Genomic DNA, 12539 nt, shown 5'->3' with positions numbered 1-12539 from the left:
GTTTCTGATCTATACTTTGAGGTTTTGTACCACTGATTCCAGCCCCTACTGGCTCTGAATTGTAGCCAATCACATTACATGATATTAGGCTGCTAGATGTTTTCCAAGCCAGGTGGAGCAGATGGTGTGCAAGACGCAGCGGCCCGGATGCTCTGTCCATCTGCCTCAAACATACACTTGTTCACCAATCCTAGTAGATGTAAATAGATGCTGCGCTGAAGAACGACGTCTGATACATGGGTGTGAAGCCTTTGAGAAGCTATGAAAAGCCCACATTTCAGTCTGTGGCTGGCTGTGCCCCCACCGGACAGGTGGAGTCCTGCCTAATTGACTGTGTCTCCCAGGTCTCCCTGCTTCAGTAATTTCTCAGCACCACAAATTACACTGTGTCACCGGGGGGGGGCACCAGGGGCAAAAACTGGGTCACGCCGCCTGAGGATAAGATGCTCCAAGAAGCGGTCAAATGGGCTGCATGTCACCACTCTAACACTTCATTTCTTCCCTAACACCGTCAGCCACACACTGATATAAAACCTCCTGCTTGGGAAAGGTGTAATACTGATCTGCTGAATTCATTTTGCAGATTTGTTATTTCTGAATCCCATCATATGCATTGTCAAACTGGGACTGCTGCAAGGCTTCAGACTGAAATAGGAGCAAAGGACAGAAGACAGGAAAAAAAGGTTGCGTGCACGTACAGTACGTGCACAAACTTGATTGGTGAAAGCTCAGTGATGGTGTAATTAAACTGGCCTCCTGCATGTTGCTGTCTGCTGCTTTATTATCATTTCCATCAGTGAAACTGGAAGTTGATAATGAATCAACTGCATCGTTATCAGCTCATTTGATAATGCTAAAGTTCCTGTTAGATGCCCACTTTTGTACTGAATGTACCTAGACTGCAAGAGGACTTGTAAATAGTCTATCTGTATCGCTGCAGATGAGATGACTTACATTTCTCATCTAATAAGTTACAATGCTGACCTAATGGTGGCGCTACAGGAAACAGGGATCACCAAAGTCAGTGAGGTTCATCCTCCAAGGACCCTGACTATCTGTACTATCTGGCTCCACAGAGCCACTCTGCTAATGTAGCTATTAATCACTTGATATTCACTGGTTCCATCTTGACATGGTAACCTGTATGAAGGAATCTGAACTCTGTCCCCCAGGCTGAATCTTACTAACCAGGGAAAACATTAAATCTGGATTACACAGAGTTGGAAATCACACAAAGTGATCCCATGCAGCTCCAAGAAAGCTCAGTCTCTTAATTAACCTCATAGTTGTGCTGCCCAAAGGCCTCCTAACTAATCTGCTGAGTTCACTGTGTTAACTGGGGCCTGTTTAAACCAGACGAACGGATAAGAAAAGGAGTACTGCTTCTGTCGAGACACGTCCTCTATCATATCTACTACACTGAATGACTTTGCAGTTGTAATGTGTCCCTCCTGTGGGTACCCAGCTCAGTAATGAGGTCAAACTCAGGCTCATCCGCCCTGTTAACAAAGTTTGTGTCTCTGTCTGTCTCGCTTCTTCACAAATGTGAACATTTGTTTCCCTTTACAGCCTGTGAAACCGCGTCTCTTGCTGCCTCTCACTCACAGCCATAACGTTTGTAGCACAGGTGTTTTCACACAGAGGCTGCTGCAGTGTGTGCCATTTTTTGGGGCATACTGAGCACATTCCCCTCGCCTGTGGGATACAGTGGTGAGAAAATAGCCCATAACTGAGAGCGAGTCTAGGCAGGACACAAGCCACTACAAACGTAATAGAGACATTATGGTCCCAGCAGGAGATTGAGAGGGAGCGAATGACTGTGCAGCTTCAGTTCACTCAAGGACAGACAGGTGGTCAAAACAGTAAAGAAAAAAAAAAGATGTTTGAGCCCCACAGTCCTCCACACTGTGTAGATTTGTAATTTGCAATAGGGCCACATTCACCTACTAAACCCAGATAAAGGTTTGTCTGTATACATGGTTTTTGATCACAGTGTTATTCACAACAAATTAGATAAAGTAATAAAACTAGCAAGATGTGAATATGCAAAATATGATAAAAATTAAATGTAAATAAATATATAAATACCAGTAAATCAATAAATAAAATGAAAATGGCTAAACAAAATACTAAATAAAACAAAGTACAGTAAAGATAACCAACTAAAATAAAATAAAAGCACAAATAAAATAAAATGAATAAATAAATAAATAAATAACTTTTATTGCAGTAGGCTATTACAGTATGGAAGTAGCCTACTTGTATATTTTCTTTATTATAATTAAACTCAGTCCGAGTATCAAATAAAAAAAAGATGTCTGATCAGAACTGTTCAGACAAAACAAGACCCTTGAGCCGTTCAAACAAGCTTTCAAGCTTCCTTTTCCTGGCGATGTGGTGCAGACATTAAAGGTGCAGCGATGAAAATTACGCGCACTTCCGCTTTAAAAGCGGAGCCGTGTGTGTAGCCGGAGAGTCGCTGCTGATGCCGAGCCACAGATCTGCCCTCAGTTCACCGGATCTCTGCTGCACTGAGCGCAGACTGAGCGCCGTCACCACAGCGGACATGTGGTTTATCTGCGGGGTAGACAAACACGCGAACAGACCTGTGTCTGGATTTGAACTGTCTTTGTTTTCTGTGTGACAGCAGGGGGACGGAACTTTACGCAGGGGAACGGCCGGTGAGCCTACGAGGATACACCTGAGGATATTTGTACAGGCTGAATTTGAAACCAGTTTGTATTCTCCTCCCAACTCCACACTTGTTGATGGGGCACTGACAGGTTTTGCCAGCAATCACCACGGGGATATTCTTATGCGTAATTTGGATAAAAAAAAACCCTGTCCGGGGGCGGCAGGGCCACGGAAGTTTTAAGCTGTGAGGGTTTGTGGCAGATGGTAGTGATGTTTGGCGACCGGTAACAGCTCTCGGCATCAGATCGTATTACACAGGCTGCTACCAGGTGAGCAGCGGCATGGGGAACCAGATGGACAAGCTGTCACATTTAAGTTACGCAGAAGTTCCCACAGTGGACCCGAACGGCGTGGACACGGAGGACGGACCACGGATCGGCGTCTCTTACATATTTTCCAACGATGACGACGAGCTGGAGGACGGCTGTGCGGTCGACGGCACAGAAAAAGACCCGAATCAGGAAGAGAAACAATACGACCGGCGCGACGAGGTGGAGTGCGCCGTGTACAACAGGGATGAATGCATTTACGAGAAGAGCGTCAAGTCCACCAACCTGGAGGTTTACTCCCCGGAAAATCTACTGAACAAATGCAAAGCAGGTGACCTGGTGGAGTTTGTGGCTACGGGACAGTACCCGCACTGGGCGGTGTACGTGGGGGACTTCCAGGTGGTGCACCTGCACAGAGCCGAGGTGAAAAACAGCTTTCTGACAGACGCAAGTCAAGGAAGGAGGTGCAGGATCGTGAACGACCTGTACAAGTTTAAAGCGCTCGGTGCGGACATGGTGGTGCAGAACGCGATGGAGCAGGTGGGCTTAAAGGACCGGGAGCTGAGCTGGAGGAACTCCGAGTGCTTCGCAGCCTGGTGCAGGTTCGGCAAGAGGGAGTTCAAAATGGGTGGGGAGATACGGATAGGCAAACAGCCGTACAGGCTGAAAATATCGATGTCGGACAAACATTCACACGTGTTGGAGTTTCAGAGCTTGGAGGACATGATCATGGAGAAGAGGAGGAACGATCACCTGGGCAGGACAGCCGTGTTGCGGGAGCTGGCCACTCATTTCAACAGCGTGGAGGAGACAAAAAGTGAGCCGGGCGCTGACTGATGCCTCTCTGATGCTCTCCAAAATATAATTTGCTTTGCAAGTAGAGTAGCCTCTACCAAACACCAACTGTTACACCCTGCTTACAGCTATAGCAAGCCTGCACTCCTTCATTTTGGTTTTAATTGGATCACATGCCATCAGTTCTACCTGAATATTGTCTTTTTAATTGAGCATTTCGGTCCATGTTTTCATGCGTTATGACAATGTTAATGCCTTAAAGCCACAATTCTCAACATCCTCTGACGCTGAATGGCCTTAGCAATTATGAATTTAATTTTGTTCTGAAAGAAATTAAATTGGTCGAATTAATTGATGGGCTTGTTTGTCACACACACACACACACACACACAGAATGTAGTTTTATAAAAGCTTTACACATATGTCTTTAAATGCCACGATTCTGTTTGTAGAGTGAAGGTGTCTTTATTCACAGTGTGTCCTGTTATTTGATCCCCGTGTGGTTTACCTTCATCCCTCAGCTCACCCAGACAGAAAAGTGTCACAGCTGAATACATGAAGGATTCTTTCTGCCTTTGGAGGGTAAATTGTCACACCAGCACATTTGAAGAAAATGTTGTGGAGCTGCTCTGTGTTACACTGATCAAAGTCTGTGTGAAATGTACCTAAAGTCCAAGTAAACCATGAATCACTGTCTCTTTTAAAACTGAGTCTTCTGTCATATTGTCTTATTTACATGCATTAAGGTTCCTAACTCCTTGAACACACCAGTGTCTGATATCAAAGAGTTTTTGACGCGTCAGTATAACTTGCTGGGTTTAAATGTTTGACTTGTTGCAGAAGAAGCATTTTCTTAACTGTAGTCAAAACAGATAAAATTAGATTTGTATTTCACCTTACGGTCAATAGTTGGTCATAGTTCAAAGTCTGTTTTAGCGTGTCATTATTTGAAAATAGAAGCCTAAGTGGTTTTTTTTTTCACATAAATAGCTGAAATATTCATTATTTCATTTGCATGATTTTACCCAAAATTTTATGTTTCGAAAAAAGTCCCTGTTGCTGTAAAGTGAATGGTTTATAGACTTTTTGACTATAACCAAAGAAGTTTTTAGACTTCTATGAGGGTGACGATCCAGCCAGTACACTGCCTTACAAAGCAAGATTTCTAATAAGTCTCCTTTATGTGAATAAATCATCTACTAATGCTTTATAAGCCATTAATGATGCAATTTTTGTGTTTCCCAATTGTGAAAGATCCCTGCGAGTGATTGGTCTGAATGACTGCTTATCTGAAAAGTGGCTGCAGAGGTCGTTGTATTGAGGTTATTGAGGTCATGGCAAATTTAGGAGCGCTAAGTTAAAGGGAGCTGGACTTGCTTTTTTATCACCATCTAGAAAGAAAAAAAAAAATCCTCACAACATCTCAACCACCTGTTAGTTATGTTCTTATAAACAGCTTATATGTTATCTATAAATCATTAGTAAATAATTGATTACCCATTAATAAAGGCATCATTTGCAACCTTTATAAAGCATTATATTAGAAAGTGGTACTGCATGATTTATGGTTTATGTATGGGTTGTTGTGAGAACTTTTGGTTATGGTCTCACAAATTTGGCTGACTTTTAACCGGGGTGTCACCATGGCAACCTGCGCTGCAGGGCTAATCTACCTTGAACTAGTACAGACTATCAAAATGTATAACACCTGCTTCCTCATCAATCAACTCTCTGTGAAAATGAAGCCTTAATTCCTGCAGGCAGCACCGTGACTAGTTGGGTGAAAGACTGTGTTGATTCCAGGAGCCAACAGCTGGAAAGTGCACACAAAAATTGCATTAGGATTACAAATTAGCAAAAAGCAAAAAGCTAAAGCAATATTCATTCAGTGGATCCAGAATTCCTTCTTGGGGCCATGCCATCAGCATCCAGATAAGGGCAACATTACTGCATTCAGTTGAAACAGCCTTTTTTACAGCCTCAGTGTTGTCATAACAGATGACACAACTTTCTGCATCAATAGCAAGAACACGCACTGTGCCTTGATGATGGCAGTGATAACTTTATCTAGTTTTAGTTGTACTAGCCTACAACAATCATACAAACATGTTCACCTCACCTTCACCCACACAACTGTGGTGTGGTAGACTCACATCCCCCACATCTCTTTGTCTGCTCCTTTGTGTTTCAGGAATTTTTCAATCAAAGATTGCAGCTCTTAATGCGGAACAACCGCACTGTGTGCACTGAATTGTTCCATGCAACAGAATGAGGATACAGTATACAGCCTACCACCTGTCGCTCAGGGGTCTTCCACCTTTTTTTACTCTGAGAGCTACTTTGACAAAATTAAAAGAAGTGGAGAGCTATTCATGTCTTAACTGGTTACATTTATTTGCATGTCATATCAAAACAGGCAAACTGAACTCCAAAACAAATCCAGTGAATAAAATACTTTAACAAGTCATCAAATATCAATATCCAAAGCTTACATTTTGTACCAAGAGCATCTGAAACTCACATCAAACATCATATCAGTAAAAATCTGAGTCATGATTCAGTCAAACCTGAACACAGACATCATAACACCATTGCAGACAAACATCCATAAATCTGCATAACAGTCAGAGAAAAAGAAGCTCCCTAGTCAGAAACTCAGTGATAGTTGTCAGTACATCCACTGGTGCATAACAAACAGGAACTTAAAATAGCAAATTCAGTACACTTAATTTGCCAAAATGTAAACAAACAAAAAAGTTACAGCTCAAGTTGAAGCTCACAGCTTAATTCACTTAATCCATGGCAACATGTCTCTGGTTTCTTGGAAAAGTTTCGTTTGTATCTGTTCTGTTCTCCAGAAGAGTTGCTCTCGCTGCATGTTGCCCACAGCATATCCGATGTAGCAAACAAGCTTGACAGCGTAACTCATTTGACAAACAATTATTTGGTGGCTCGCGAGCCACCTGTTGGTGACCCCTGCTGTAGCTGTTTCACCTATTGTTTAAATTACTGGACTATTTAACTTGAAATCATCTGTAACCATCTGTCAAAGGTATGAATATTCCCTCGTAATTACCACAGGGAACGAAGAGACAAAGTGTGCTGCATTTGCTACAATTTAACCACATTTGTAGATAACTGGCTTCTTTAGACACCATGTGCTGCTTTTCACAGAAGTTGCTTTGATGTCCTTCGCAGCACTGTGATCACATTAGGACATGGTCAAGCCTCCATTGGGTTTTGTTAACTCAGCCTTTCCTGAGTGTATTAAACAATGTTATGTTGAATACAGAGTCGTTTAACAAGACAGGAGTGCAGCTGCACAGATGTTACAGCTGTAGTTGTGAAGGAGTAATATTCTCATGGAAGTAAATTTGGGAACATCCTGTATGTGAGGTGCAGTGGGGTTACAGGTCTTGGTTCTTGAGAGGTTTGGCAGAATCTGAGCAGAATCTGAGGAGAAGGTGCCTTGTTTGAGTGTGGAGATGAACTGTGAGCAGTCTCCCTTCTCAGACTGTTTCATTTGGAGGCTTGAGGGGAAAAAAGAATTAAATAATTTTGTCTTACACTTTAATATTAACACTGTTTTAAAAAACTTAATCTGATTAGTTCATTCTGCCCATAATTAAATCATATCAATCTCAAAATGGGAAAAATCTCTCCGTAAGACAGACATTTTTAGAGATCTTCTGACCCCACACATTTATCTTGGGGAGGTGGCGTCAATCCCTAGGTTGGGAACTACCACATTAATGAACTCTTAACCTGGGACTCTTCAAGCTGGAGGTCATCTGACCAGGACTTTCTCGCTGTGGCTCAGTCAAAACTCAAACTTGAAACCTTGTTTCACTGTGTTGGCGTAAGCTCCAGAACAGCCTTCCTAGATATCAGGTCAGTCAGAAGTGTAAACAGTTTTAAATATAATCTGAAAACCGTCTCGTACAGACAAGCCTTTCATTGCTGTTCTCTGTGTTTGTGTTCTTAGTTTGGTTATTGGTCTCATGCTGACCTGGGGAGCACGTCATAACATTTGATATAGTAAAGTGCATTTTAAAATAAACTTAACTTACTCTAAACTTCCTGAGATGTGTAAGTGACCTCACAGATAGTTGGCTGAATTGGTCATAGATATGAATATGTGAGTGACATCATTGTCTCTGTGATGGACATATCCTGGATGTTTCCCTGCCTCTTGCTACATGCTGGAATGGCGTGATGGGATCAGCTGTACGACCTCCAAATTAATATCACTGAGGTTATTTTATTTATATACAGAGCGTTCCATGTGTAGTATAGAGTCTGACTACACTTACAGTGAAGCAGCAGTCATCCAGCATTAACTGTCTGCAAGGCCATTCCTCTTGATGGGATGTGAAAGCCTGGACATAGCAGAGGCAACCCAATTATAATCAACTGCCAGTGCTTGCCTCCAGGTATCTCAGCCTGCCGCTGCTGCTGTGTAGATTTTGTTCCCATCGGATGCTGATGAACTGATGAAATGGATTTCTTCATAAGAGAACAAAACAACTGTATTCATGTCGCACTGTGGCTGAAATGTAATAGACTAAAAGAGACTTTTACCTTATAGTGTTTGGTGGTCAGTGCATTTTAACAAGCTGTGTTTTCATGGTTTTGAAACGGTGTGCTTCCCATCTGTACTGCACATGCAGATAAGTGGATTCACATGAACAGTCATAAACAGAGGTTTAAAAAACCCTGTTTTGGAGCTTTCTCCCTGTCATTTCTGATAATTGTGTGAATGGATGTCAATTTTATTTGTAAGCTTTCAGCAAGAATTAAATTCTTCAGCAAATGGACGATTCAGTTCGCAACATAATGTTAAAGAAGCACAAACAAACAACTGGCGCTCAGAAGAGAAAGAAGAGAGGAGAACAGGAGGAGTTTACAGCTGAACTGACAACATTAGATACGTTTTTTTACTCAACATGCTTCGAGTTCATCGAAAGTTGAAATTGTTGACGTGCAACCAGAGGCTAACGTTAGCTGGATGTGCTACACTCTCATCAGAGAACAGAACAACGGTGTTGTTAATGACTTTGCTGAGCGCAAGGCCTGGCGGATGAACTTCTAATGGGTGAGTACAGGTTTCTGTTTATGGAGTGGGATCAGAGATTTAAATTTAGAGCTACATAAATGTTACCTCTAATAAGTTGGATAACGCGCAGCTACAGCTTATTTCTTTGGGGGGGGCACAAGAAACATTTACACTGGGCCCAATCACAATTAAGATATGCTACTGGTGTTTTCTATGTTGAGTCAGTTGACAGTTCTGTAAACAAGATAATATTTAAACAATAATATAGCAGCAAACAACTGTTTTCTATGTAAATATATTGTAATGGCATCCTGAGCAGAGAGCAACGTCACACTCCCTCTACATGTGTTGTAATGTGAGCTTCTCTGTTCTTTGTTTTGGTATCAGGTGTGGCAATGAGTGCATGATAGTGTCAGTCCCTCCCTCCATTTACGAAGACACAGAAACTGCCCACACACAAGATGGCACAGTGCAGTAAGCAGGGTTCAGGTGAAAACAACCTTACAGAATTTCCTCCATGGAAGAAACCACGTTTTCTGTTAAAAAGGACTACAACAAAAAAGTGATAAGACTAGAGCACAAGCAGACTGGCCATGAGGACAACTGGCTCAAATCCCAGTTGGGAGATGTCCCATCAAAACATCCATAAAGTTTTTATAGTTTATATGGCTCCTTTGGTGTCTTTACTGGCTCCGTTAGTGTCGTGCAGCCTGGTCCCAGCGGAAAAGGATAAGTACAAGACAGAATTTCTTTCCCTGTCCAACCATGGAGCCAGTACTGGTCTGGCTTTACCAAGATGGAGAACCCTACAAGCGGCTAAAGAGCTCCAGATTGACTCGGAACTGGCTTTTCTTCAATGTGTAAGTACCTTCATGGCTACATAACGTTTCATGCCTGTTTTCATTGGTGACGGGTTATAGTAGGCATGATAACATTTACTAACTTGCTGTTACTAAAAGGCTTGTTACGAATTTGTTTATGTTGCTATCACTAGCTGGCTTACAGGCAGCTTTGCTTGGGAGCATATCACAGCAATGCTAGCATGGGCTTTTTTTTATTGGGTCTTCTGTACACAGAGTAACTTTATTCAGTTGTGCTTCTGGTTGTGTGTTTAGTGGCTGCTTTCACCGGGCTTTGTAACAACTCACTAACTGAGAAGGTGAAGGGGGGTGGATTGTGGACAGGTTGGAGTTGTGGCCCCTGAAGTATTTGTTTTGGTCTGAGAAGCTTGTGGTTTAGTGTGACATCCAGTTGCAGCGACAATCGTTTACAGAACATTTAATGTTGATGCAGCTAGTCTGGCCCAGTAGTCCAACAAAAAAATGCCCACCAGCACTCAGTTTCATTAATTCATTAAAACTCATCTAACATCTGGCAAAAAATCAAGTAAGATTATTTCCCATTCCTTTAATGATAACGAAAAAATGTAATGAATGCTAAAACTAACAAGATTACACTATAGTTTTTTGTTTTTTTTTTTTTAATCACTATAAAACGAAAGATATGTTATAAATCTACATAACTGCACCTCAGCTGGCAAAATACCACATCGGCTTTAAAAATAAAAAAGTCAATAGAAAAATGAGTGTGTTGAATCACTGCAGCATCTAATAAGAGATTAATTCTTTTCCAACTACAGGGAAAAGCAACCTGCATAAATACAAGTACACACACACTTACACAAACTCATACTTCTAAAAACAAAAAACAACAACAAAAGCTTCAATTTAGGGCACAAACCCTGGGGCTCTTTTGTAACAAAAAAACAAGTGTGACTAAGCTCATTAAAAGCTGCATCTGCTCATTCAAATACTTGTAAATGTTTTCATATTCAAGTCCCGCTCTCTTGGTGGCATGACCTGTCTGGACAAAGAGAGAGGATGAAGGGAAAAGGTTGGCTGACTACTATGACAGGGGTGACTAACAGCCAACCACAATAGCAACACAGCCTTTCTTTGTGTGTTAGATTCCTGCCAGAAAAACTCCTCAGTGCTCAGACGACAATTAAGATACTGTGATGTCAGGCTTCTCCTGATAGGTTGACACAAAACACTTGGAAAGGAGAAACGCCGGTGCCCATGAACAGCATTCATCATAAATCACTGGAATGCAGCAAAACTTAATGATTCATAAGTGACATGGTGAATAATAAGAAAATTGTGAGGTGGTCGTTTTGAGATGGATCCTAACTACATTTTAAAGCAAGACTATGAGCACATTTCCATTTTCAATTTGGGTCTAAAGAACCTGAAATACTGGAAATTTGAAAAGAAATTGAAATATTGCATAAAAGGTATCAGTGCCACCCACTGTTGATCTCAATGCATTCAACTCTTAATATCTTCTTAATAGTAATGAATTGTAACACACATTAATTCACATTGTCTTGTCTGCATGTCATCTGTAATGTCAGTTAAACAGCAATATTTAACTTTGCTAACATTAGGTCAATTCAGCCATCATAAGCTAATGGACAAACCAGACCAAGCCAGTATGTGGCAGTGAAACCACTGAGTGTATTGAACTGATCAACTGTGCGTTTATTGCTCATAAATTCGGCTTTTCATTTGTGAGAGGAAGAAGCTGATTCTCTTTCAAGAGCTACATGTGTCTCGCTTTGAAGATACAAAAAAATCTGTCATGACTGATTCATTGCAATATTTGCAATACATTTTTACCAGTGAGCTGGTTTTGACACCAGTTTTTTTTTTCAGATTCAGTTCTCCTTCTCAATTTTTACAGTTCTTATGATTAGGAAGGCTGCCTGGGTGTTTTGCCCACAGTGTAGCCTGGAGCAGTGGTCTTTCCTTTGAGGTCCACAGTTGAGTGGCAACAGCTGAGTGGCTTGAAACGCAGAAGAGGCAGGTGGTGTCATTGTTTGGCCAGGCTTTGTTTATCCCTCCATGGCAGCTTCCACTGGCAGTGGTGCTTTGAGCTGGTCATTTTGAGTTGATAGGACTACCAATCATAGAAACTGAGTTGTTTTAAATAATTTGCGGTCATTTGCATCAGCTTAGTAAACACAAGCTAATAAAGGCATGTTTATATCAAGCTTTTGGAAAAATGTTTACAGTCTGATGCATCAGAATCACATGTTATGTCTTTGAGCAGCCATATTTATTCATGTTTTGGAAGACTCGAAAGCCACTTTACTGCCTGAGATGAGGCTTGGAAATCAAAAGCAAATTTACATACTGTAACCCAACAGTAAAGGCTTTTCTCTTCTCTTCTAACGCACCATTAAGCTGCTAAATTGGAGGACACAAGGGCAGAGCGTATGACTCAAAGGACGCGGTGGCCCAACAGTTTCTTCTTATCGCTCTCTTATCTGTATACACAGCTGTATATGCAGGTAGGGATCAGATCTGAAAGGGCAGAACACCACAACAAATTAGCCGAACTCTTTAGTACGAATGAATCTAATGATTTTTTAATTGCACCAGACTTGTCCCTTTATCAATTCAATTAGCAGCTCCTATCGGAACATCTGGGAAGCTATATTTAATTTGGCAGTAATTTCCTATTTATGGTTTAATGACTTTGCAGTTGCTCCAAGTTGGTGAGTGCTGATGTATTTTATTTACCTTGTTTCTAATTATCCTTGTTTGCAAATTCAATTGACTCAAAGTGTCTCCTTAGTTCTGTGTAGCCATGTGTAAAATTGTGCCACACAAATAGTCATGGTTGGTAATTCTTTTACTAACATCTAAGTATGAGCTCATCCA

The 12539-nt window shown here is 41.4% G+C and overlaps 1 protein-coding gene across 1 annotated transcript; it reads left to right on the top strand.

Moving 5' to 3' along the window:
• The first annotated feature begins 2432 nt into the window (after positions 1 to 2432).
• lratd2a (LRAT domain containing 2a) lies at positions 2433 to 5296 on the top strand. The gene is made up of 2 exons (XM_071500876.1): positions 2433 to 3780; positions 4280 to 5296. The coding sequence occupies exons 1-2, from the start codon at positions 2976 to 2978 to the stop codon at positions 4315 to 4317; spliced, it is 843 nt and encodes a 280-aa protein (XP_071356977.1). The 5' UTR covers positions 2433 to 2975; the 3' UTR covers positions 4318 to 5296.
• Positions 5297 to 12539: the final 7243 nt, after the last annotated feature.

The sequence above is a fragment of the Trachinotus anak genome, unplaced genomic scaffold (genome assembly GCF_046630095.1).
Source record: "Trachinotus anak isolate AG129_WGS33_773 ecotype Australia unplaced genomic scaffold, CSIRO_AGI_Tana_v1 ptg000016l, whole genome shotgun sequence".
Classification (NCBI taxonomy): domain Eukaryota; kingdom Metazoa; phylum Chordata; class Actinopteri; order Carangiformes; family Carangidae; genus Trachinotus; species Trachinotus anak.
This window is presented reverse-complemented; position numbering and strand designations above follow the sequence as displayed.